Source organism: Sminthopsis crassicaudata, chromosome 2 (assembly GCF_048593235.1).
Source record: "Sminthopsis crassicaudata isolate SCR6 chromosome 2, ASM4859323v1, whole genome shotgun sequence".
NCBI classification, from domain to species: domain Eukaryota; kingdom Metazoa; phylum Chordata; class Mammalia; order Dasyuromorphia; family Dasyuridae; genus Sminthopsis; species Sminthopsis crassicaudata.
This window is the reverse complement of record NC_133618.1, coordinates 406,383,592-406,411,533: the sequence shown is the minus strand read 5'-3', so window position 1 is coordinate 406,411,533 and position 27,942 is coordinate 406,383,592. Positions and strand designations below refer to the sequence as shown.

Here is a 27,942-nt window from a genome sequence, read left to right as displayed (position 1 = left end):
AAATTTTATCTCTACCATCTTTTGGAGTATTCAGTTCTTAAATTATGCAACTTTAGGAAGATTTATTTCAAAGCTATGATTATTTGAATATTGAAAAAATGTTCAGGTGACAATGCAAAAGGTCTCTTAAAAGATTTAACCTACTTTAGAGAGGACTATACAACTCAAATGTTTGATTGCCTCAATGGAACTATGATCCCATCCATGGGAAGACTTTCTTTCACTCTTGTAATTATCACCAACCAAAAAATTGTCCCATGAAATTCTTGTTGATAAGTATCATTTCTATTCTTTAGAGAACATCTGTGCATTCTTTTAATATTTTGTGGATATCTGTGCAATCTATTGCTTTGTGTTTCAGTACTGCTCTGTGATCATTATATATATATATACATATATATATATGTATATATATATGTGTATGTGTGTGAGTGTGTATTCTAAATATTCCTGCAGATATCTCTTAGGCTACATATTAAATATCTTGCTAATATTGAGAAGTTATAATTCCTTTTTAATTCTGGTTGTCACATAATCACAGAATTCTAAACACTTTTCTTATTCCAATATGTTCACTATTTACTCATTCCTTGACTAAATTTTTCCCAAACTCCACTTTCTTTGGAATCAGTGAATTGTTGCTTTCAGTTTTGTTTGACTTTTTGTGACCCCATTTGGGTTTTTTTTTTTTTTTTTTTTGGCAAAAATAATGGCATGATTTGTCATTTCCTTCTGCAGCTCATTTTAAAGATGATTACTTACCCAAGGTCACACAGCTAGGAAGTATTTAAGGCCATATTTGAACTAAGATCTTCCTGACTCCACGTCTGGCACTTTGTTTATTGTATCATTTAACTGTCCTAGTAAATTGTTTCACCCTAAATAGTCCTTAAATATCTATTGCCAAAATATTTGATGGGAAACCAGATTCAACCATATCTCAAGTTGTGGTTAGCTAAGGGTCTTGTCTTTCTATCTTTAACTTATTATTGAAAAGGGATAACTATCTGCATGTTACTGCAATCCCTTTGATTTTCTAGATTATGAATAAAGCACCCACTGTGACCACAATGTCTTTTTCCACTTTGAAAACAGGCACAGGTGGAATCTGTGAATATAATCCAATACCAGGCTGAGAAGAATAAGCAAGTAATTGAATCATTCACTCATTAGAGCAACTTTTCATTCTAGCTCACCACTAGGTATGTGCTTTTGTCTTTAGGCCAAGAAACCAATTTCTGCTTTCTCTGTCATTCCTTTATAGAGGTTTATAATGTAAAAGAGAGAGTTGGAAATATGGAGCTGGAAATCAGAATAGAGAAAAAGTTGTATGTATGTATGTATGAATGCACAAAGCAGATCAATCCAATTTGGTGACACAAGATCACCCAGGAAGTCAATAATAAATCAACAAGCATTTGTTAAACACCCACCATGTTCTAGATAGTTGGTGGGCACTAAAATAGAAAGAGTTCCAGGACTAAAGTCAGGAAGACTCATTTTCCTGAATTCAAATCTGGCCTCAGACACTTATTAGCTATGTGACTCTGGGCAAGTCACTCAACTCTGTTTATCTTGGTTTCCTTATCTATAAAATAACCTTGAGAAGGACATGGCAAAGCCCTTCATTTTCTTTGCCAAGAAAACCCCAAAGAGTTGAATATGACTGAAAAACTGTGCTAAGCTTTGGGGATACAAAGAAAGGCAAAAATAGTCTATGCTTAAGGAGAATGGAATGGAGGAAACAATATAAAAACAACTATGTGCTATCAAGTTCCATATGTGGCAAATTGGAGGTAATTTCAGAAGAAAAGCACTAGCAATGAGGGGTTACAGGGAAGGCTTCTTGTAAAATATGGGGTTTTAGCTGAGAATTGAAGCAATATAGGGAACTTGGAAGAGGGAGACAAAGAGAGAGAACATTACAGGTATGGGGAATAGTCAATGAAAAGCCATCAGTCAGGAGGTGGTTCTATCTTATATAAGGAACAACACAGATGCCAATATCATTGGGTTGTAGATGTATAAAAAGAATAAAGTGTAAGAAGACTAGAAAGGTAGGAAAATATCAGGTTATAAAGGACTTTAAAAGTCAAAAAGAAAATTTTTCTATTTGATCCCAGGAGAAAAAGGAAGTCACTGGAGTTTATTGCAAGGCAAGGGTATTAAATGGTTAGACATGTCTTTGGGAGATCAATTTAACATCTGAGTGGAGGATGAGTTGGGGAGGGGAAATATTTGAAGAATCTATTGTAGAAGGCTATGTTAAAGGTACGTGTTTGAGTCGATGAGAGCCTGAATCAGTGTGCAGTAATGTCCAAGGAAAGGGCAAATTAGCAGGATTTGGCAACTCATTGAATATAGGGGAAGTGGTAAGGGAAAGGGAGAAGAGGAATAAGAGGATGACATTTAGAGTATGCTGGTGCCTTTGAAAATTATAGAGAAGTTAGTAAGAAGGAAAGGTTTGGGAGCAAAATAATGAGTTCATTCTTGGAGATGTTAAGTTTAAGATGTATATAGGACATTCAGTTTGAAATGTTCAATAAGATATAAGAACTAATGCCAGAAAAGGGGAATATAAGAATATAAGAATGCTCAGGTCAGATCCTTAGAAATCACCCACATTGAGGAGATGGAAAGCTGACTAGACAGGACAAAACAGAAACAGACAAATAGGAGAACCTGCAAAGGGAAATGTCATCTGAGAGACCAGAGTGTATTAAGAAAGAGATAAATTGCATTAGAAGTTGCAGAGAGGTAAAAGATAAAGTCAAAAGGAGCCATTTGTCTTGGAAAGTATGTTTCTATAATTCATTTTCCTTGATGTTCTTTTTTAAAAAATTATTTTATTTGAAAAAAAAAGAATAAGAAAAAAAGAAAAACAGCAAAGAAATACAAAACAAAATAAAGCAAAACAAAAGAAAACATTGTCATGTGCCTAGCAGAACATCAGGAAGGATTCGAAATGTATAATAACAAATCCATTTTTTCTTTACTTCCTTGTAAATTGTTCTTTGGTTCTTTACTGTATTCCTTATTTATTTTATTCTTTTTTTCCCCTCTTTCATCTCCTTCCTATCCCCAAACAAGCTACTGTTAGGATATACTTATGTATACATATATAGATATATAGATACATACACCAGCCATCCATATACGCCTCACGTACACATACATGTCTTTCCTATCCCTGGTGCCTTTTTAATTAAATTCTGCTCCATAACTTGCTTTACTGTTACTTAATCTTCCCTTGCCCAAGGATCCCTCCATTATCTTTCCCCCTTATCTTTTGTTTCCCTATCCACCAATCCCTACCCTCTTATTTCTTTATTTTGGAGGAAGCTGTGTCCTTCATGGTATATATGTAGTGTTATTGAGCCCATTCCCCATGTGAGGTTTTTAGAACTACAGGCTTATGTTCTTTAGCACCAAAATTACCCTGATGGCATTGCATCTTTCCAGATGCTAGCATTGAGATGAGTGAGCTCAGCTACCAATTTTCTATATTTCAAGTTGCCGGCGAAGCAATTTCTGTTTTTCAAAGAATTGACAAGTCTACTTCTCAGAGCAACTTTCCATGTAGCTGTGAAGAGCATGGAGTTTGAACTTCTCCCATCCAACTTGATGTATTTGATGTTTATGTTTATTCTTTATTCACTCTGGGAACAGATTACAGGCCACTACAGATGCCTCTCACATTTCTTCCTGGAGCCAGATACATACATTTGGACAAGGACTAGGACAGATACTCATGCCATATTCTTTCTTTCAGATTATTTATATTCATATCTTACTTATTAACCCTTTTCTGTCCAGGGATGTTATATTTCTTTCTATTTGATGAGGACGGGCAGACTTTTCTCTATTGAAACAGAGAGGAAAGAAGCAAATTTTCTTTTCACAAAATAAGTTTTTACTCTTTTTGTTTGTTTTTATGTCATCTAGATTTGCCAGAATTTGTTCCCATTCTCAAAGAGTTATTGCTTATAAAAAATAAATTTAAAGAAAAACAAAAACAAAAGAATAAATTTAATATAAAAATTAAGTACAACAAATCAACACATTGAAAAATTCTGATTCCACACTTCTAGAAAGAAATGAAGAGGGATCAGTGGTGGCAGTTGTAGAGAAGGACATCTTTTCATATCTCTTTTTTGGTACCAAGTTCATTCTCTATAACTTTTCAACATTATACTTTGTTTTGTGGTGTTACTTTCCATTTTCATTGTTGTAATCATTATGTTTATTGCTTTTCTATTTTCACTCCACTTTGTATTAACTCATATATGGTCTTTTCATGTTTCTCTGAATGTATCATGTTCTTAATTTTTTATAGTTCTTAATTTTTACATGTATTGTGACTTTTGCAGTTCATTTTTTTAATTAATTTTTTTTATTCATTTTTCCAAATTATTCCCCCCTCCCTCCACTCCCTCCCCCCGATGGCAGGTAATCCCATACATTTTACATGTGTTACAATATAACCTAGATACAATATATGTGTGTAAGTACCATTTTTTTGTTGCACATTAATTATTAGCTTCCGAAGATATAAGTAACCTGGGTAGATAGACAGTAGTGCTAACAATTTACATTCGCTTCCCAGTGTTCCTTCTCTGGGTATAGTTATTTCTGTCCATCATTGATCAACTGGAAGTGAGTTGGATCTTCTTTATGTTGAAGATTTCCACTTCCATCGGAATACATCCTCATACAGTATTGTTGTTGAAGTGTACAGTGATCTTCTGGTTCTGCTCATTTCACTCAGCAACAGTTGATGTAAGTCTCTCCAAGCCTCTCTGTATTCCTCCTGCTGGTCATTTCTTACAGAGCAATACTATTCCATAACCTTCATATACCACAATTTACCCAACCATTCTCCAATTGATGGACATCCATTCAACTTCCAGTTTCTAGCTACAACAAAAAGAGCTGCCACAAACATTTTGGCACATACAGGTCCCTTTCCGCTCTTTAGTATTTCTTTGGGATATAATCCCAATAGCAGCAATGCTGGGTCAAAGGGTATGCACAGTTTGACAACTTTTTGGGCATAGTTCCAAATTGCTCTCCAGAATGGCTGGATTCTTTCACAACTCCACCGACAATGTATCAGTGTCCCAGTTTTCCCACATCCCCTCCAACATTCATCATTATTTGTTCCTGTCATCTTAGCCAATCTGACAGGTGTGTAGTGGTATCTCAGAGTTGTCTTAATTTGCATTTCTCTGATCAGTAGTGATTTGGAACACTCTTTCATATGAGTGGAAATAGTTTCAATTTCATCATCTGAGAATTGTCTGTTCATATCCCTTGACCATTTATCAATTGGAGAAGGTTTAGTTTCCTATAAATCAGGGTCAGTTCTCTATATATTTTGGAAATGAGACCTTTGTCAGAACCTTTCCTTTTAAAAATATTTTCCCAATTTGTTACTTCCCTTCTAATCTTGTTTGCATTAGTATTGTTTGTACAAAATCTTTTTAGTTTGATGTAATCAAAATCTTCTATTTTGTGATCAATAATGATCTCTAATTCTCCTCTGGTCATAAATTCCTTCCTCCTCCACAGGTCTGATAGTAGACTATTCTCTGTTCCTCTAATCTATTTATGATCTCATTCTTTATGCCTAAATCATGGACCCATTTTGATCTTATCTTGGTATATGGTGTTAAGTGTGGGTCCATATTTAATTTCTTGCAGTTCATTTTTATTCCCTGTCTTCTCCATGATCATTTTCTTTCCTATTTATCATAAAAATCCCTTCTGTGGGTCCATGTTCTTTCACTCTTCTGGATGTTATTTGCCACCATGATTTCTGATTTGCCTTTTGAAGCAAAATGTTATCTATGGAAGCATAACTTTTTCAGAGAGAGTGGTCTTTTAAAGCACTGAATCTCTGCAAATTATACCCATCATAAGGTTCCCATATTCTTTCTTCTTCAGGGAGTAGTCATTAGTGATATGCCTTATTACAACTGAATTGAAATTTCCCCTTTCTTTTGTCCTGTTTCAATCCTTTCCTTTGGCATCCTACTCATCTTCCTAGCCACTCTTCTTCCTAAGAGACTATAGAAGTTAATTTTATTTAATGGTTTATCTTGGTTTAATTAAAATACCTCAGACACTTCTTTCTACCTCATTTCTTTCTTCTATCTTTTTAGGTGTTTTCCCATTTTGTAGTTTAGTCCCACCAAAACCAAAATAAAACTTAAGTTGTTTCAACTGTGAAAAGGGTCTCCATGACATTTTAGGCCTATTTCATCAACAGTACTAAGTTCCAGGTTCATCTTTATCTCCATGTGTAGTTTTAGAGAGAAATCACTTAATAGTTCCTATGCTGTTGCTTTGCTGTTCCTATTATTATTAACTCTTTTAGCCTCTTTTTCTATTTTTTAATTTTTTCATTTTTTCTACGATAATTTGTTTTGTTAGTTGCACTTTTATTGATAGCTATATTTATTTTTCTTATGTTTCTGTTCTCTATGAATGTTTTCAGATTTATCTATCTATCTATATGAAATATATAATTATATATTATATTTATATAGATAAAGAGGTATATACACACACACACACATATATATGCATATATATAGTGGAGGGGGAAGAAAATGGTTCAAATATATCTTTTTCATTGAACTTTTAAAAAAATTGATAATTAGAGTTAAATTTGCTGGGGTTGTACTTTGAATTGTATTTTGAACTTTTTTGCTCTTTGGAACATATTATTCCATTCCCTTTTGTAGTTTTGGGGCTCAGATTAATCTTGTGTTATTGATATTTCCTTTCTTTTATATAGGAAGATTTTTCCCCCTTGTTATTTGTAGAATTTCTTGTTGGAATTGATCAATTTAATCACTTTATTTCTTAAGGTTACCTCTGGATTATTTTGATTGGCATCTTGTTTTCTTTGTTCTGAACTTCTGGCTAGTTTCCTTATATGATTTCTTACATTGCAGAATTCAGATTTTTTTTGATTTGTCATGTCCTTCTGGGTAACCTATGATCCTTAAGTTATATTTATATATTTGAGATCAATGTATTTTGCTCATAAAGAGATTATATATTCTTTTAAACATTCATTATTGCTTCTTTTCTTCTCAGATTGTTCTTCACTGCTATTCCTAAAATAGTTGTTTTTTTTTTTCTTCTATTTCCTTGGAGAAAATCTCTACTATGGATTCTAGTTTTCCTTTTCTTCCTATTATTTCTGATGTACAAGTCATAAAATCTGCCTTCATAATTCTTATTTTTTTTCCTATTAGACTATTCTGAAACATATTTCTGCAGTTCTGTGGGTATTCTGCCTCAGTGAGTATTCATTCATTCATTTTTTCTTCATCTTAAAATTTCTCTTAAAGAATGGCTGGATTCACTTAGATATTTTAGAGACCATCTTCACTTCTATTTTCTTGTTGATTTATCTGTTAGTGCTGAAAGTTATTTAACTAGTCTTCTTCTATTTGGTATTTTTGGTAATTTTGACCTATTGTCTTTATATATTCCCTTATCATTTACCTTCTTGCAGGCAGATTCCCTAAGAAAGAATCTTTAAGCTATTTTAGCCTTCTTTTACATTGGAGAATTCATTTTTCACTGGCCTAGTTTGGACGCCAATCCCTTTTCTTCAGTCCTGATGCAGTTCCTCATTCTCCACAGGCTATGCCACAATGGTTTTTTGATGCCCTCAGCATCTATGGAGACATGTTGCTCCTAGGTATCTCTATTATTTTATGCATGGACAAAGTTTTTTCAAATTTTTTTTTCAATTAACAAAAATCCATTTTATCTCTCTTCCATTCCCCCCTCTTTAAAAAGGAAGAAAAAAAGAACCCTTGTAAAAATATACAGTCACACAAAAGAAATTCCTAAATTGGCCATGTCCAAAAAAATTCTATATCTATATATCTATATCTGCACCCTGAGTCGATCAATTTCTCTTTAAGGTATAGATTATCATATTTTATCACATGGGCCCTCTGGAATTAACATTTCATTGAACTGGCCAGTGTTCTTAAGTTGTCTTTACATTGTTCTTACATAGTTTTTTCTCCTGATTGTGTTCATTATACTTTGCATTAGTTCATAATCTAGTTCCCAAGTTTCTCTGAAACTATCTCCATGAATTCTCTTAACACAGTAGTGTCCTATTATGTTCCTATTATAGCAAAATTTGTTCATCCATTTTTAAAATGATGATACCTCCTTAATTTCCAAAAATGCTGCTATAAATAATTTTGTGTGTATGGAGCCTTTGTTAAAAGCAAGCTTTGCATGAGTCAGGTCATCATTGTTTTCTTATACCTCCAACATCCACAGAGAGAGGTCACTTTAGGTGTCTTTCCTTATTTTACACACAAACTGAAATTTAGCAAGGCAAGGCAAGTCACAGGATTGTGACTATTTCAGAACTTATTCCAATAACTTATATGTTCTTAGAAACAAAAATAAGACATAGTGCCTCATAATTATATCTAAGATGTTCCTGAAAAAAGAGAGAATGTCTTTGCTTCTAAAGAGATTTTGGCATCTCTGATTTTTATGCCACAGATTTCACAGAAAGACTTGAGGTGGGAAATGTACCATGTGTGGTGTTTTTTTTTATTTCTGAGACACTAATTTGCTTGGGTATTATCCCTGATAAAAAAAGCATAGCCAAACTGGTATAATAATAATCATACTTAATATTGGTGGAATGCTTGTTATAAGCCAAAGTACTATTCTATTATCACATTTGATCTTCTCAATGAAATTGGGTATTATTCATGAGGACCAGATTGAAACTAGAAGAAACAAATGAGGCTAAAGGTTGGTGGGTGATTTTGAACAGTAGAACACAGTCATCTGTAAAATGGAGGCCCAGAGAGTTGTAGTGCTTTGACTATAATTATACAGTTAGTTGTAGACAGAGATTCCAGACCAGTGATGTTAAGCTGAAATAAGAAATGGATCACTAAACCATACATATATAAAGATTCCTGAAAGCTACATCTTAATGTAGAAATTGACATATTAATAGTATTTTTATTTATTGTGTTAAATATTTCTCTCTCAGCTTTACTCTGGTTCAGGCCACATTTGGGATTGTTGCAACATCCAGATTCTGTATTTAGCTCCTCTGGTCTAGTCCATGATATCAAGTTTTTGTCTATTAGAAATCTGAATACATTGACTCTGGAAAGTAGTATGGGGAGGGTAAGTGTTAATGTGGGCATCCAAGCAGTAGCAGTAACTTGGCAAGAAGGTGTGGATGTACTAGTGTTTGTTGTGCCCCTGAAAATTATTCCTTGGACCATCTGTAGGTATGTGTATCTCTTGGTTATCAGTCTTTGGGAAAAGCCCATTGTTTTTGTCTATTTCATATCACTTAAGATCATAATCTCATAAATTTATAGCTAGAAGGGCCCTTAGAAATCATAGGATTGAAAGAAACCTTGGAGGCCAAGTAGTTCAACTTCCTTATTTGATATATGACAAAATGAAGATCCAGATATGTTGTGACCTGGCCAAGGTCATATATAATCCCCATAGTGACCCAGGTAAAATTCAAAACCAAGTCCTCTAACTGTATAATCAATTCCTTTCTATAACTCTAGAAAGCTTTGTAAGAGACAGTTTTTTTAAGTTTTTCATCATCCCAGGAGACTTGTGAATATATTTGGATGTTCATCGCTGGTGGAAAAATATCTTCTGAACCAATTTTCCTTACCATCTTAAATGCCTTATGAGTAGCAAGTCAGATGTTTAAGGAACTATAGTCAGACTTTCAGTGCATGAGAACATAATTTCTTGCATGAAAGTAGGCTCTTGATGGCTCCCCAAAGGCTTCCATTGCTACTGAGGAAAGACTTTGATACTGAGAAGAAAAGAATGTCATATCTCTATGATTTTCTAAATAGGATGAAGTGGCTCAGACAAGACTATAGGACTTCCTGTCTGAGGACAGATTGTCTGATTAGCTTCAAAAAGATTTTGACTTAGGTCCCCAAATGAATCATTATCCTGTCATTGGCATTAATTCAAACTGAAGACTGATTTCCAATTTAAATGGACATAAACAGAAGGATAAAGACTTCTTGATCAATTCAGCAAAATTGGATAAAATGAACACTGCCTGTAATATCATCCATCTTTTCCCGAAGATACTTACCACAGCCTTTTCTTGGTCTCTGAGGGACAGTTTCAGGAAATTTGCTTTTCCTTCTTGCATCCTGACTTTTTGTAAATCTGGATAGCAGTCTAGGCCTCAGAATGCCAAATATATTAGTCCTTCCTGGATGGAAAAGGATCATTTAGGGATTTGGGGGAAGGAGGGAGAAAAGAAGGCAGATTATAGGACTCCTAGACCCTAATCTCCTGTTGTTTTTCTACTATATTTGACTGCTTTTTAAAAGACAAAATATAATTTTGGAAAATAGTATTTCAGTGAATAATTTTATAGAGAGCATGATATTTTAAGAAGAATAATTCTTCTAGGTGAAAGATAGGTAGAAAGAAGACAGAAGTCAGCAGAAAGATTTTTGTTTTCACTTGAAATCTAAGAATGAAACAGACTTTAATTAATTTCAAAGGCAGTCTTTTATGAGGTACCATTTATTTTATGTCTTGTTCATGTTGATTTTCTTTGTCCATTTGGCTTTCTGTGTGTGAATAGTTTGGCTGAATTCTTTTGAGAGATTATCATCATGCCAAAATGCCATTAGCCAATGAAAGCTGGAGGGCTTCACAATTTATGGGAATTTCTATTCCATTCACATTCTGCTTAACAACTTCCATGATAGTTGCAAATGTTTTTGTGGTGCATGAGTTTCTGTGCTTTTTATCTTGCTTGATATTAATAATTAGAGAATCATTCAAGTTATATGTATTATATCCCTCCCCCAAATAAACCCCAAACCCCAAAATCTTGTATAATTTTAACATTTGGATGGCAGACAACTTGTTGAAGTCCCATTCATGCCGTTCCTTTCTATACCAAGTTAAATGTTTCTTTTTAAAAATGTTTCTTTATGATGAATAAATAGGCACAGTAGGATCTTGAATTTGCTGAACTTTTTAATGAAAATTTGTCACAGTAAAGATTTGGTCTGTGAAGAATATCATTTATGAGAATCAGGCTTCTTGAATCTTTCTCAAGAATGTTGTTTCATGTGTAAATTATTCTCATGAAGATTTTGTAGAAATAAGAAAGGAATATATGGGTTAGCTGTTATTGTTGTTTTCCTGATTTGTTTTTTAAACACAATAATAACGTCTATAATTTTCCCCAAAGCTTTCATATCCTTGTGTATTTCAGGAATCTTTGAAACTGATCCCTTGATATTCTCAATATCACATAGTCTCTGGCAAGAGCTAATATTTCTATATGCACATTTAGATTTGGTTCCTTTGCTTGTGACATTTTTATTTTTGATAACTAGCAATTTAGCATCTTTGTTTTCATTAGTATCATTCCTACTTCCTCATGAAGCACACTTGGGGGCCTTAGTTCTAGAATTCAAATATAATAGTTCCACTGTTATTATTGGGGAAAATATTTTATTGTGGTAATATTGGCAGATGCTTGTTTTTTTTTTTGGGGGGGAGGAGAGCTCTGTTTTTCCATTTTTGTCCTAAATGTTTTAGGAATAATCTGGCTTATTTGGGTCTCTCACCAAGTTGACTATAAATTCTATACTACTTCATTCTGTTTTATGAGATGGTAGCTAGTGAGAATGCTGAGACAAAGAATGAAGAGAGAGATGGGAGAGAGGGGAGAGAGATGGGAGAGAGGGGAGAGAAGGGAGAGAGGGGAGAAAGAGAAGAGAGAGGGGAAAGAGAGAGAGAGAGACAGAGAGAGAGAGAGAGAGAGAGAGAGAGAGAGAGAGAGAGAGAGAGAGAGAGAGAGAGAGAGAGAGAGAGAGAGAGAAGAGGGAAAAGAAAGACAGACGGACAGACAGAGACAGAGACAGACAGAGACAGAGACAGAAAAACAGAAGTGGACAGAGGCAGAGAGGCAGAAAGACAGAGAGACAAAGAGGTAGAGAAACAGATACAGAGAGACATAGAGATAGAGAGAAGAGACAGAAACACATACAGGGAGACAGACAGACAGACATACACAGACCCAGATACAGAGTAATAGACAGAAGCAGAGAGACAGAGGCACAGAGACAAAGAAAAAAAAGAGAGAAAAAGAGAGATCAAGAGAGATCGAGAGAGAAAAGAGCCAGAGACACAGAAAGAGACAGACAGAGAGAGAGAGAAAGAGAGAGAGAGAGAGAGAGAGAGAGAGAGAGAGAGAGAGAGTCAGAGAGAAAGAGACATACAGAGAGACACAGAGACACACACAGAGAAGAGTGTGCACGCACACACACACAACCCCCGTCCCCTTCCATTCCCCATACACACACACAAAGGAGAAAGTTTCTGATCCTCTGGCTCACTTATTTTTAGCTATTGTAATCTGGGATAAGTTATTGAATTTCTCTGGCCTTCTCAGCTGCCTGGCCTGTAAAATGAGGAGCTTGAAGACAGAGAATTAGTCAAGATGCTCTTGAGAATCCTGATAGGTATGAGATCTATCATTCTGTGGCATTTGCAGGCTATTTCCTTCATAAACTCTAAGATCCACAAGGGCAGGAAAGATGATCCTCCTCTTCTCCTTTTTCTCCTTTCTCCTCTACTTCCTCCCCTTCTTCCCTCTCCTTTCCCTCCCATTCCCTCTCTTCTCATTCCTTCTCCTTTCCCTCCCTTTCCCTTCTCCCTCCCCTTCCTCCTCCTTCTCTTCCTTTTCTTCCTCCTTCTCCTCCTCCTCTTCCTTCTTTTCCTCTTCTTCCTCCTCCTCCTTTTTCTTTCTTCCTGCTGAAGAACAAGCCTCAGGTTTGACATCGGAAAACCTGGCTTCACATCCTAGATCTCTCACTTATTATCTTTTTGCAACCTTTTTAGAACAATAGAACTTGTTCTTTGAACATAATATTTGCTCAGAAAATACTTTTTTGCTAGCTTGATGAGGAAGTCCTGTTCTGATTCCAGACTAGCTACTCACTATTTGGACAAGTTGCTTAACCCCTCTGGTCCTCAGTTTTCTCTTACTAAAATGCTCTCTAACTATTGTTGCTTTGCATATTGTACTTTGAAGTTTTAAAAGCACTTTAAATATGTTATCATTTGACTTGCAACAACCATGCAAAGTAGATGCTATTTCTGTCCTTGTTTACAGATTAGAAAACTGAGACTGAGAGTGGTTAAGTGAATGGGCCAGAGGTATACTAAATAGTGTCTACTGCTGCTGTAATTCTATGAAATACTGGTTGTTGTTCATTTGGTGTTTTCTTGGCAAAGATACTGGAGTGGTTTGCCTTTTCCTTCTCTAGTTCCTTTTACAGATTAGGAAAGTGAGGCAAACAGGGTTAGATGATTTGCCTAGGGTCACACAGCTAGTTAATATCTGAGGTTAGATTTGAACTCACAAAAATGAATATCCGTGACTTTAGGCTGACACCTTACCTACTGCACTGCCTAGCTGCCCATAATGTACTGCAGTGTTTCACAGAAAAGCCTTGACTAGAAACCAGGATCCATCAATATATGTCATTGATTTTGTATGGGACAATTGGAAAATCATTTCCTGTTGCTGGGCTTCAATTCTCCCATTTATAAAATAAAGAGGCTAGACTAGGCTAAATGATCTCCAAACCTTTCCATCTGCAGTACCTTATAATTGATTAAATGGCACTTTTCCCACCTCTCCTTTTTTTTGTTTGTTTGTTTAAATCAAAATCCTATCATAGATTATCCAGCAGGGGTCAGGATAGGACAGGGAGACAATGAAACAGATTTGACTTAGTTGAGAAAATGTTTTGAAGAGTCAACTATTTTCATTGTAGCTCTGTGTTCTGATTGTATCACTGAAATGACTTGTTCCAAAACAAATTTTGCGTGCAAAATGTAGGTGGTTTAATAGAAAACTAAGAGTCAGCCAGTAGCCATTGTCAGCAATTGTTGAGAGAAGGTAAAAAGCAATGACTGGTCCTAGCAGTAAGACTGAAACTCAACCCACCATGTAACCCCAGGCACTTGGAGGTGACTCAATTTTTCTCCTCAGTTTCGTCCTCTGTAAAATAAAGGAATTTGATTACTCGATCTCTGAGGTCCCTTCCGAGTTCTAAACTGTTAAGTCCAGCTGCCTGTGGCTATGATTACCTGCCAACACAACAAAATAGGATGTTTAATAATAAAGCCAATTTGAAGGTATTTTATTTGGACCTGATCCTTTCCTGAATCTCACTAGTTCCATGAATTTAAATACTCAATGATTTTTTAAAAAAAGTTTAATAATCACTCCTCCACACATTTTTTCTAATCACCCAAACAACTCAACAATATGGATATGAAAGGGTAAGAGTGACAGGCTTATATAGACAGGTTCATTATAATATAAAGAGTCTTTTGGGGGCAAAGAAGAATTCTATTTCCACAATTGTTTTCAACCAATAAACATTTAAGCACTTACTATGTGCCAGGCACTTTGGTAAATGGGTACTGTGGGTACAAAAAGAGGCAAGAGACATTTCCTGCCCTCAATGAATTTATGATTCACTGGTTGAACAACATGCAAACAAATATATATATAAAATGAGTTATATTCAGTATAAGTAAGAAATAATTAACTGTCTGAAGGCATTGGAAATAAGGTGAAGGTTTCCAGTAAAAGATTTATTTGAGACACAAAGGAAGCTAGAGAAGTCAGTAGAAGCTGAGGAAGGAGAACATTTAAGGAATGGGGGACAACCAGAGAAAATGTCTAGAGTTGAGAGATGGAGTGTTGTTTGTGGAATCACCAATAGGACAGTGTCAGTAGATCAGAGTACATGTTGGGAAATTAGATATAAAAAGACTAGAACCGTAATAAAGATTAGGTCATGAAAGACTTTGAATGCCAAACAGATATTTTCTGCTCTGTTTGGGGGGTGGGTCTTCTTGAAGATAAGGAGGGATTGATCAGATAGTCTCTGGAGATTCCTTTTTAATATTAGAATTCTATTTTCTATTTTAGGATTCTGTTCTGTCTTAGTATTCCATATTCTAAAAGTGAATTGGACTATGATTTATGGACTTCAATTTCTTTCTTCCAGACTAGTAGGTTGTGTCTTAATTATGACAAATTATTGTTCATAATTATTTACACATAAGTGGGTAACCTATACTATTTGTGACAGTGCAAAGATAATGACTCTTAACTCAGAATGTCTGGGTTCAAATCTTGCTCAAATGTTTACCATCTAAGTGACCTTGGGTAAGCCACTTAACCTGAAACTCAGTTTCCAAATTTGTAAATTGAGGGAGGTGGAATAGATGACTTCTGAATATTTTCCAGCTCTAGGTCTAAGAGACTAATAATCACAACTCCCCTTCAAGTGCATGTATTATTTCCTTGATGTAGGTTGGTATGAGTTGACTCATGGGATCTTTCTGAGAATGCATTCATTCTGTGGTTTTGTTCTTGAAGTTAATATTTCTCATACTCTCATACTCATCATCTGGTTACCACTTTAAATGTCTCTGTAGTAATGCTTGAGAAGCTTATTTTATTCAGAGATTATTTTGTGTCTAGGCCAAAGTTGAGTTTCAAATTTTTAACTTTACAGTGTATATCATCTTAGATTGTTAGAAGTAGGATAGAATTCAGTGTATCTAGTCCACTTTAGTTTCCAGAAGAGGAAACAAATCTTGACTTGTCCTAGATAGAGCCTATTAGAATTTATGTGGCATACTCCTTTCCTCATTTAGAGAGGTGAGCAGTTCATGGGTATGGAATATTATATATATTTTCTAATTTCTTGGATGTAATAATTACTTTTGCTGATTTTTCTCTTCTTTTCTTTTTTTTTTCAATTATGGGAGGGACAAGGGGATTTACAGAAAGAAACTTAGGCAATGTCTAAATAGAAGGAACCAGTAAATTAAAAAAAAATAATTTGTATGGTATAATGGGAAGTACATTGGATCCTGGCATCAGAATGATTTGCATTTATTACTTGTATTTAGAACTGGAAGAGACTTCAAAAATCATAGACTCTAACCCCTTTCTTTGTTCAAATGAGAAACTGAGACCCAGAGAATTTAAGTAACTTGCTCACATAGGGTCATGTAGTTAAGAATTGTCTGAAGTAAGATCAAATTTAAATGTCCCTCATTCTGAAACCAGTTCTCTCCTCTATTATCCCACAATGTCAGTTTTGTTGTTTGGTAGCTTAAATGACCCTAAGAAAACTATTTAGGATTTTTGGATCTCAATTTCCTTTTCTGTAAAATGAGGGGGTTAGAGTAAATGATCTCTAATCTTTCTTCTAACTTCAAATCCTATCTTTTAATAACCAGGGGAAGCAATAGAAAGAGCTGAAAGAATTTCTGATTGTCACTCAAAAACTGGTTGCTTTTTTTCAGACTAAAGGATAAAGTCCCATAATTTGCATTTTCTTGTTGCTATAATATAGGGAACCTTATTTCCCAGTAGCTTTTTCCCTGGGATTTTATTATTATCTGAAGAAAAAATGGGAATAATTTGATGTCACTGGGGACTGGTTGCATTTGTGGGGCAATGCTTTTCGCATTAGACATTTCCAATTTAAAGCACATATTAGCCCTGATAAAAGTTACCCTGGCTGGCTTTTCTCTTTGATGGTTTCAATTTCAGGCTCATCCTTCTGAAATGATTGTAATCAAACAGGATTCTAACTGAGCAGGGACAGGAATTTTCGAGTCTTACCTACAATTTCCGGCTCCTAGGGATCATAGAAGAGAGAAAAACTTAGTTGCGGGATATTAAGATACGTTGAATTTCCCTTTTGGTTTCTTATTCCATTCTGATCTTTCCCTTTCCTTGATAAAAAGCCCATTTGCAGTACTATGGTCTGAAGAAACCTTAGACAAATCCACTCCATCTCCCAAAGTTTCAATTTATCCATAAAGTAATGATGGATAGCAGATTAGTTCTGGAATTGAGTATATAAAAATACATGCTTACTGATAACCAGTAAAGATGAGAGGAAAAAGGTGAATTAAAGAAAAAAAATTAAATATGCTGCCTGAATTTCCTGACAGGTTTGAAAACTTTTGTGATATCTCAGAAACTTATATTTTACTATCATGGGAAATATAACCATTCTCTTCTCTTTTTTCTTTCTTTTTTTTTCTCCCCTGGCCATCAGAAACAAGTTTTCAGCAAAATGATTCTGAATTCGAAAAGGTAAAGCAATCCATCATGGGCTTTGTGATTTTAATTAAATGTTATACTACCACTACCACTACAAACTCTCCCCTGCCAAAACAAAAGCGACTCAGTTAAGATTTCCCATATATTTTTTAAAGCCACACAGAGCAGGTGCCAACCTGCACTGATAGAAGGAGTTAGGAGTTATCCATACCTATGAAAGCTTAGGTCTGGTCCAAAAAAAATCAAGCCAAATCTGGCTTTAAGTTTGTCATGACTTTCAAGTCTATCAAGTCCAGAATGCTTGTCACCTGCTAGAAATTCCTATTCAGTTCTAACTTTTTCTTTAGAAGCTTAAGCCAGCCTCAATGTTAGCACACAGATGTGGAGGCCCAGACCAAAACAATTAGCTAGTCTTCAGGAAAGAAAGTCTTGGTGGAAAATGGTAAATCTCAGTTGTAGTGGTGGTGGTGGATGCTAGAGATCTTCAGAGTGTTCTGGCTCCCTTCCAGTCTCTATTAAAGTCTCATCTTCTGCATAAAGCCTTCCCCTGTTCTCATTAATCTTAGTTTCTTCCCTTTGACATTAACCTTTTTTTTCCATATTCTTTCCCTCATTAGACTATGAGTTCCTTGAGAATAGAGACTATTTTCCCCCTTTCTTTCTATCTTGAATACAATGCTTGATACATATTAGATGCTTAATACATGCTTATTTACCTATGACAAAACAAGATATTTCTTGGCTTCTAGTAAGTTTTATTTAATTAAGACCAGACAACAAATAACTCTAAGTTAAAGAAAAAGTATATAAATACAAGATTTTTTTTGGAGGAGGCATTCACTAGCAGTTGGGGATTAGAGATGAGAGTGTGGGGATGGAACAATGGAAAATCAGGAATGTAGAAGATGTAGACTCCTGAATCTGTTTTCTAATACCAGAATATCCTGGATGAAATTTTAGGAATCCTATGATGGGATGACAAAAGAGTTCAGGTTTTAGAGAGCTTTTGCCTCAGGTTTTAAGAAAGATTCTCAAACATAAAGTAGGGTGACAAAGGGCAAATCATTGTCACTGGGTTCTGAGCACAGTAAAGCTCATGACTTTTCAGCTGTCCAACAGTAAGTGCCCTTACTGACTAGAAAGGAGGCAGGGAAAACTTAGAGACTATTAGGGAGAGTATTAGCTATTCTGCTTTCCTGTGTCTCTCTAGGTAACAGCTTTTGGAGATCCTGAACTGCTGATGATCATTGTCCCATTGGTGGGGTTTGTTATCCTCCTGATGCTACTGGCTTTTATTTTGAGAGGTAAGGAAGACAAGGTCTTCATAGTACATATGCTAAACATTCAATAGACCTTTGTGAAAGAAATGAGTGAATAATTTTATGATCATTACCCTAGCTATATCCATATCTAAACAGAGCTGAAAATATAGGTAGACAGTCTTGGCTGAGTACCTTGTCTTCTTTCTGATCTTTTTGCTCTTTTTAGCTTCCTATTGCCCCCACCAAGATTATCTATACTCTTACCCTATCTATTTTCTTATTAGGTAGAAAAGGAATCCAATAGACTTACTCACACTATGATTATGGAGATTTCCAGAGAGTATTTGCATTTTAGCTAATTCTAGAGAGGGAGAATAGCATTAAACCCAGGGGAATGAGTCTTTCAATATAGAATTTTTTTTTTTTTACAAAATATGGCTCACAGGTAGAAGATATAAAATGGATGGTTTTCAACCCTCAAATCATACTAGTTAACATCTGAAGTTTACCCTCAAAGTCAACCCAAACTCTGCCTTTCCTTTTGGTGAATTGACAATATTATCTGTTAAACAGTCTGGCCCTCTAACAATAACAGCAATAACAGCTGCCATTTATATAGTGATTTAAGCTGCAGAATACTTTTCATATATTATTTTATTTGTTCCTCACAAAAACACAGCAAAGTGGGCACATTATGAACCCCATGTTAAAGATGAAGAACTTGATGCAAGGAGAGGTTAAATGATTTGCCCATAGTAAGCCCTCTGACCTGAGATTTGAACTCATCTTTTCCTGATAGTATGCCCAGCCTGTTTTTTTCACAATACCAGGTGGCTTGTCCATCAATAATAAGGGATTTCTGAATCAAATTTTCAGACTTCAAGCTATGTATAGTAAATGGCTTCCCTTTCTATATGTTGAAAAGAGCATGGTTGGTCACTTGAGATTCACTGGATAAAATGAGTTTAAGTTTTGAGGGAAGGAGATAAAGCAAGTACTTATTTAATTTGGTTATAAGAAAAATATCTGTAAATGTTGCTTGGTTTATTTCATTACACTGTCATGTATTACATTGTCGTATATAACTAAGAAAGAAAAAATAATGTTTAATAGCATTTTTAAAGTTACATGTAAGGAAAACTTTTAACATAAATTTTAAAAATTTGAGTTCCAAATTTTTCCCCTCCCTTTCTCATCCCCACCTCCAAAATATGGAAAGCAAATTTTTCTTATGAGTTCTTTGGAACTATCTTGGATCATTGTATTGCTGAAAATCTCTAAGTCATTCATGGATGATAAGAAAGAAAATATTGAACTATTTTGGGTTAGACTATACACACATACTTGGTTAGATGTTTTCATTGTTAGAGATATTATAGTAAAAAAATGACTATTATTTGAAATCTGTGGGTATTTGAGCTCAGCTATTAGAGTAGGCCTGTGGAAGTACAGTGATGCTTTAAAACAGGGTGTCAGATAAATATGTCTCTGGGAGTCTGTCTTCCAAGAACTAATAATGCTTTTATGCATTGTTTCTCTATCCCTTCTCCCTTTCCCCACCCTCAAGGGCCAATCTGATAGCTGTTAAGTTTGTGTTCTTTCCTCTCAAAGTCCAGTATTACTTTGAGATTTTCACTGAAATTGACTTTCTTGCTTATCCACATTTCATATTGTAACCTTGATTTGTTTCTAGGTAAAATCATAAGAAAGAATTATTCAGATGCACACAAAAGGTAATCTATCCTGCCTGCTGCTCTGCTGATGTGTGTGTGGTAATGACTACAGGAGTTGTTAGTGATGATTAGACTCATTAAGCTCAATAGCTTAATGGCTCCTTATCCTCTGACTAGTTGCAAATGGGCCTGCCTTGTCTTTCAGCTTCCAGCTGCACACTGGAAATGATGGGCCACTCTAGAGTTGGGTGAAAATAGAATTCCAATCCTTGGATTTTGCTCTTCTGCCTCTTTACAACTAAAGTTTGATCTGAACAGTACTTAAAATATAATATAAAGGAGGTGCTGGCCACCTCTCCCCTTCTGAAGCTATTTGAGAGAACAGGGTATTTTGTAAATTGTCAACAGATATCCAGGCCATTGGCTGGAGAAACTAACCTTAAAGGCAAGAATACCTGAATTTTTCTCTCTGTCTCTGAATTATTCTGGCTGTGAGACCTTGTGCAAATCACTTACATTCTTAGGATTCTAGTTAACCCTCTTAAGATTAGAAATTGTGGAGAAAGTGTTATCCATATTGGTGAAGGGCATTTCCAAGTCCAATGAAGTCCAGTCCCCAAGGACCAATTAGAAATAAAGATTCTACCACCACTTGTTCAGATTCTTTGCATTCATGTTCAGATGAATACTTTATGTTCTGTCAATACAGACTTTCAGTCTTCTCTCTGTAAATACATAGGTCAAGATTATGGACTAAGGAAAGAATTTCCTTCTTTAGTCTAGAGTTTTTGTTGTCCAAATCTTTGTTATCCCATGCAATATAGTATAGCAATACAGGCTCTATAAATTTTTTTGGCAAAGATAGTGGAGTGCTTTGTCATTCCTTCTCCAGCAAATTAAAGCAAACAAAAATTTTCCCAGAGTCACACAGCTATTAAGTATCTGAGATCAGGTTTATATTCAGGTCTTTCTGACTCCAGGCTCAGCACTCTATCTACTACGCTATCGAGTAGCCCCTCATACAGCTCCCCATCTAGCAGGCCTGGTATTTGTTTGCAAATGGAAAGGATTAGACTACATGAGGGAGGTTAGACTTCCAGCTTGAAATTTATAGAATTGTCATAGATAGACATTCTATTTTGTGCCCATCTGTTTCATAAACAATCTCTATTTCTCTTTATAGGCAAAATAATGCTGGAGAAATTAACAATACATTTAGCACCCCACCTCGTAGGACAGAAGAAGATGAAGAAGGACTTTTCAACCTCTGATAGCTTTCATTTGGAGAAATATGAATGTGTATGTGTGATATATATGACTGGCAATAAATTGATTTAAGTACACTTTAAAAAACATACCAGAATTAAATGAACATCAATTATTTCAAAGTATTTATACTTTTCCTTCCAGTATTTCTACTTGCTCATAACATTTCAAGGACAGGTTATAAGAACATGGTTTTTAAAAACTTATATGTTATTTGGTCTGGGAGGGACAGAACATGAGCTCCCTAGATCTGATGATCTATACTCATTTTTCTTTGGAAACATGAAGTATATGCTGTAAGGAGAAAGTAGTTGTAGTAACTGACTTTATATAAGGCTGTAAAGTTTGTAAGATGCTTTACACCCATTATCTCATTTAAGTTTTATGATGTAGTAGAAAATGAAGAGCACTGCATTTGTAGTCAGAGGCCAAGGCCTTAAATTCTATCTGTCACCTGTTAATAGTCAAACTGTTTTGTGAACATGGATATGACCCTTCATTTCACTGGGACTCGGTTTCCTCATTTGTAAAATAAGGGGATTGAATTAGATGACCTTGGAGGTACTTTTTTTCATTCTATGATTCTCTGAATGTGGTAAGGTAGATGCCACAAGTATTATTATTCATTTGGGATGAGGAAGGTGATACTCATGAAGGAGAGAGAATTTCAGAAGTAGAAATTGTATAAAACTGAACTATATACACATTGTGGGGTCATTTTGTTAAAAGGAAGTCATCAACAAATGTTTATTATTACTATGTGTTAGGTATTGTATTAAGTTCTGGGGATTCAAATATAAGCAGAAAGATCATTCTTGCTCAGGGAGTTTATATTTAATTAGGGGAAGATGACATCTAAAGGAAGCTGAAAAGAATGGTGTGGAGAAGGAAGATAGCCACTTGGGGACATGATGGAAAATGTCCAGAATGTCAGGATGTAGACTAAAAGGGTGAGGGGAGAAGCTGATTGCAGCCTTTGGTTCAGTTTGAGGAAGTTCTTGACCCCTAGGAACTGTATCCAGGGACCCCCTGGAAAAGACCATTTTAATAAGAAGACAGGTCTAGAAATCTAGGGCCAGATACATGTTCCTGATTTCTACAAGGATTTGTGATACAAAATCCACAAAGAAATCATTGATTTTATCCTTGGTTAGTTCAATTTGCTCTCTGAGACTCAGTCTCCTCATCTATTAAATGAGAGGGCTGAATGAAACTCACTGTCCTTCATTTCAAATGCCTACTTTGTAGGTCACAGTGCTGGACAGTGCATATACAAAGATAAAATTAAGTCCTTTCTTTCAAGGAGCATTTATTTTAACAGAATTATCTCTAAATTTCCTTCTGGCTACAAATTTGATAATCCTGCAATCTTTTACATAAACAGCATGCTTTTTCCTGATTATATAACTTAGAGCAAGCCTCTTCATTTCACTGGACCTTAATTTCTTATCTATAAAATGAAGGGGATAGTGTAGATGGTCTCTAAGTTCCTAAGGGGCTTTACTTTTTTTTTTTTTTATAATTCTTGTTTAGAAATTGTCCTTAGAATCTGAAGCACAGGACCTTAGAACTGGAAGCACATTGTTGTGTAATTTTACCAGTGGAAATTCTTTACCTTTAAATGGCAATTTGATTTTTGGAAAGAGCTCAAATTCTAAACTACATCTGGTGAATGAGGTGCATAATCAAACTGGGGAATACCTTTTTTTTTTTTGTTATAACATGAGGCAGGTCTATTTTGTAGACCTTTATTTTATAAAGAGCTTGCTTTTGTGGTGTGGTTTGTAAGCTAGAATGGAAAGTGAGTGAAAAAAAGCAAGGAATGGTTGGACAAAGAGAGACAATCATTTGGGAATGGAAGATAATAAAATGTTTTTTTTTTCCTTTACTAACTCACAAAGATTAGAGAAGAAAAACATATGCTAAAAGAAATAATGAGGTTACCTAAGACTCAGAATTAGAGATTTTAGACAAATTGTTGAGAAGATACTAATAGGAAACTTCCCTGACATCAATAGCATGAAGCAATGGGAGAAGCCTGAGCCACTGTTATGAATTAATTGCTTAGTAAGAATGTTGAAAGAGGGACAAAGCTAGGAAACTTTATAAACTTTAACTATGTGTAGCAAACAAATGGCTGACAATGGCATCCAATTTCCCTGCTCCACAATGAGGCTCACTGCAAGAATTGTTTTTGAGAAATGAACTGGAAGTTCAAAAAATACCTAGATGGACAGAGCTGGTCCAAATACAACTGAGAAAGGTAGCCTGGCCTTGGTTAGCATTTCCTAAAGAAGAGTTTCAAAAGCACTTTGAGTAAAGACTCCATCTTGGAATAAGTGTATGGTTGCTTGAGGTGACTACTTTGAAGGATGTATTTCATTTGGATATATAATTTCTGCCACAGTTTAAAAAATGAATTAACAATAGCTTTTTATTAAAATTTCCCTTGTTTTCCTTTTTACTTTAACTCTCAGAGAACTGTCCTATACACCAAAAAAAAAAGTAAGAGAAAACAGAAGAAGAAGAGGGGAGAAAAATGGCCAAAATGATTAATACATTGAAAAAAATCTGACAACATATGCAGTGTTCCACCCCTCATACTCACTCTACCTATGTAAACTAGAAATTTCAGTGGAATTTCATATTTCTTATAAGGGATTTCTTGTGTTTTTAAATTTTGTTTGTTTTGTTTTGTTTTATTTTTTGACTTTGTTTTTGAATTTTTGAATGTTCTGTGGTGGTTGTTCCTTCCATTTATATTGTTGTCATCATTATGTTTTCCTGGTTCTGCCAACTTCATTATGTATCAGTGCTAATTTAGTTTATGATTTTACAGTTGTATCTGTAAGGGATTTTGTAGATCCCTTGGTCTAACCTGTATCTGACCTAGAATCCCCTTTACAATATCCTTTAGCATTAGCCATCAAATTTTATTATTATTATTATAGTTTTTTATTGACAAAACATATGTACGGGTAATTTTTCAACATTGACCTTTGCAAACACTTCTGTTCCAACTTTTCCCTTCCTTTCCTCCACCCCCTCCTCTAGATGGCAGGCAGTCTCATGCATGTTAAACATGTTAAAGTATATCTTAAATACAATATATGTGTACATATTTATATAGTTCTCTTGTTGCACAAGAAAAATCAGATTCAGAAAAGTAAAAATAACCTGGGAAGAAAAACAAAAATGTAAACATCCCATACTCATTTCCCAGTGTTCTTTTCCTGGGTATAGCTGGTTCTGTTCATAACGTCCAATTTTTGATGGAAGACCTTTAGGAATCAGTGAATGTTTGAGGTAACTTCCTTGACTTTTGGATATCAGCGAGGTGGCATAGGGGACTAGACCTAAAGGCAGGGAGCCCCAGTTCAAATCCTTCCTCAGGCATTTCCTTCTGTGTGACCCATGGCAAATTACTTATCCTTGGCCTATTTTAGTTTCTTCAACTGTAAAATGGTAATAATAGCACCTACTTCAGAGTTTTTAATGAGGTTTAAATGATATAATATCTATAAAGTAAGTACATGGCAAACTTTAAAGTGCTTATAAATGTTAGCTATTATTTTTGTATTTAAATTTTTTATAGTTGTTCTAATTCTTGGAAATTTTCCCTGACATTGAACTGAATTTTGTTCTCTGCAACTTCATTTCTCCTGGTCTGTCCTCTGGGGCTAATGATAAGCAGAATAAAGCTATTTCTTTCATATTATAGAGTTTCAGCCATCTCAACTCTTCATAAGTTTTCTTCTTTAAGTTCATCATCTCTGGTTCCTTCAACTTATTTTTATACATTGAGGAAATTTCTTTAGAGAACACTTTCTCCCCTAAATTATTGTGGAACATGTAGTTCAGACCACTTTCTCAAGGAGTACATTTTCCTGCTTCCAAAGCAGTCTGAGGATTATGTACCTAACTAAACTGAGAAGTAGATAGAGTATACCACTAATTCATGCAGATCATGCAGTCTGTCTGAGATCCTATTTTCCCTCCTTGGAAGTACTTTTAAAACATTTTGGAAAGAGGTGCTCTGAGTTCAATTATTTGCCACATTGAATGATGTCTAGTCTGTCCAAATTAAAATTTAATGGAGATATTGGATCTTGTGTCATGTGATTATTTTTTACTTTCAGTCATGGTTACAGGGTGAACTCTTTTATGCTGGAAAATATTGAAAGGCAAGGTAGAAAATAGGTGAGTCTTGCTATAAACTCCCAAATGTTCAGAAATCAGCAAAACAAAACAAAACAAACAAAAAAAACATGTTTGTAGCCAGTCATTAGGGATTTATCTCTGATTATATCTATATATCTATGTAGATAGATAGATAGATAGATAGATAGATAGATAGATAGATAGATAGATAGATAGATATACCTGATGAATATGCTAAAGGAAAATTTAAGAGAAAATGCTGTCCTGTTAGAAGAGTCAGCAATGGTTCAAATTCTATTTCAGGCTGACATATTCATAGAAGAAAAGGAAGATATTCTAAAAATAGCTAATATTCATAAAAAATTTTAAGATTTGCAAATCAGTTTGCAAAGATTTCATTTGATCCTCATAATAACCCTAAAACTCAGTGGGACTTATTGTTAGATGATAAGATGATGATCTACGGACCCTGGAATCTTTGTATCCTGTTGCTTTTGGAAGGTTTCAGTCCCCCAGTTTGAAGTTGTAGTGGGCTATGTTGGTTGAGGAGGAGAATAATGGGGAGGGGATATTGTTGGTCCAGTTTGTAAATTCAAAGGATTCATGGGTAGAGACAGCCAAGCAATTCAATATACATTCTAGAGGACATAGCTACCTGGAATGGTGATGTTGCCTTTTAGCAGTCATTAGAAAACCTGATTTGATGGACAGATAATGATTTGAAAGTAGCATATAAAAATATTTGTATGTAATGCTTCTGAAGCACTTAAGGGTCCTTGAAATAGTTTCCAGTTTTTAAAAAGTATTTTAAACATCTCCCCCTGTGCTCTTCCATGCACTATTAATTTGTGCTATCTGTGAAGAAGGGGTTTGCTGAGCCAGGATAAAATTTACACTAGACCCCATAGGAAGATCATGATTCCTATAAGCTCTGACTATAGTTTGTTTACTTCAGTTGAAAACAATTAATGGCTTTGCCTTTGTATTAAGGTTAGATAAAATGTTTTAGAAATTCGAATAACATTCATTCAGAGTTAAGCACAAAATATCTGAATATGGCTTCAGAAATGATTACACCAAGAACTTTTAGAGATCATGGGTCATAACCTTCTTTTTTCATTTGGTACAAATACAGAGGCTTTATAGACCCACTTATCTGATATTCAATTTAAATTTAAATAGCATTCATTTAGTACCTACAAATGCCCTCTTCCAAGCAATGAAGGGCTTTCAGACAAAAATGAATGTATTAGTAAAAAGATGGAAACTGAAGGGGTGCTCACCTATTGGGGAATGATTGAAAAAATTTTTGGTATATGAATGTGGTGAAACATAAGACATGATGAAATGATCAGTTTCATGGGAAACTGAAACAAAAAGAATGAACACACACTAAAGTGAGCAGAATCAGGATAATTTCTATAACAACAAAATCACAAAGATTAACAACTTTGAAAGACTTTTTATTGTTTCAAACATGCATAGTCAGGCAAAAGAAATCCCAACATTGTTATATATACATACATACATAGGTGTATGTGTGTATGTATGTGTGTGGGTATGCGCATGTGTCTATATATAATAGATGGATTGACAGAGACAGACAGACAGAGACAGAGATGCAGAAACACACAAACAGATTTCACTTTGTACTCTGAGTTCATCACCTCTCTATCTGAACGTGAACACATATTTTATTATGAGACCGCTAGAATTCTGATTGTTAATTGTGTTGATAGAGTTCCTAAGACTTTCAAAGTTGTTGTCTTTAAAATACTGTTATTTTATACATTGCCCTCCTGGTTCTGTTCACTTCACTTTGCATAAATTCATTCAAGTTTTCCCAGTTTTCTTTGAAGCCATTCCTTTCTCCAGCTAATTAGTGTTTCCTTGCTTTCCCATTCTTTGCCTCCATGAAAATAGATGAAATATAGATATACATATATATACATATGGATCCTTGTCCTTTTTTTTTTAATTTGAAAGACTTTAGATTTTTGATCAATACACTGACCAATGATGATTCCAGAGGACCAAAGATAAAGCATACTACTCACTGCCAGAGAGATGATGGATTAAATTCAGAACAAGATATGTTCCTTTGGATATGGATAATGAGGGATTTTGCTTCAGATGATTATGCATATTTTTAAGGATGTCTTTAATTTTCATTTTGTTGTTGTTTTTTAATTGGGGAGATTGTGGGAGGGAGAGAAAATAAATATTTCTAATAAGACTACCATACTATTTTTCCCTCTCCACCAATGAAGATGCCATACTCAAAAAGCTGACAGTTTGCTAGGTAAGAAAAAGAAACAAATACAAATAAATAGAATATACAGCAGATGAATTAGAGGCACAAAGTTCATTTGAATTC

At 34.9% G+C, this 27,942-nt stretch overlaps 1 protein-coding gene across 1 annotated transcript in view; it reads left to right on the top strand.

The window, feature by feature from the left end:
* The window catches only part of LOC141556935 (uncharacterized), a 29,581-nt gene extending 8,054 nt beyond the window's left edge, over positions 1-21,527 (top strand). Inside the window, exons 4-7 of the mRNA XM_074291906.1 lie at positions 17,199-17,236; positions 18,414-18,507; positions 20,159-20,198; positions 21,322-21,527. Of these exons, the coding sequence (XP_074148007.1) occupies positions 17,199-17,236; positions 18,414-18,507; positions 20,159-20,198; positions 21,322-21,409 (260 nt within the window). The 3' untranslated portion in view covers positions 21,410-21,527. The remainder of the gene's footprint in view (positions 1-17,198; positions 17,237-18,413; positions 18,508-20,158; positions 20,199-21,321) is intronic.
* Positions 21,528-27,942: the final 6,415 nt, after the last annotated feature.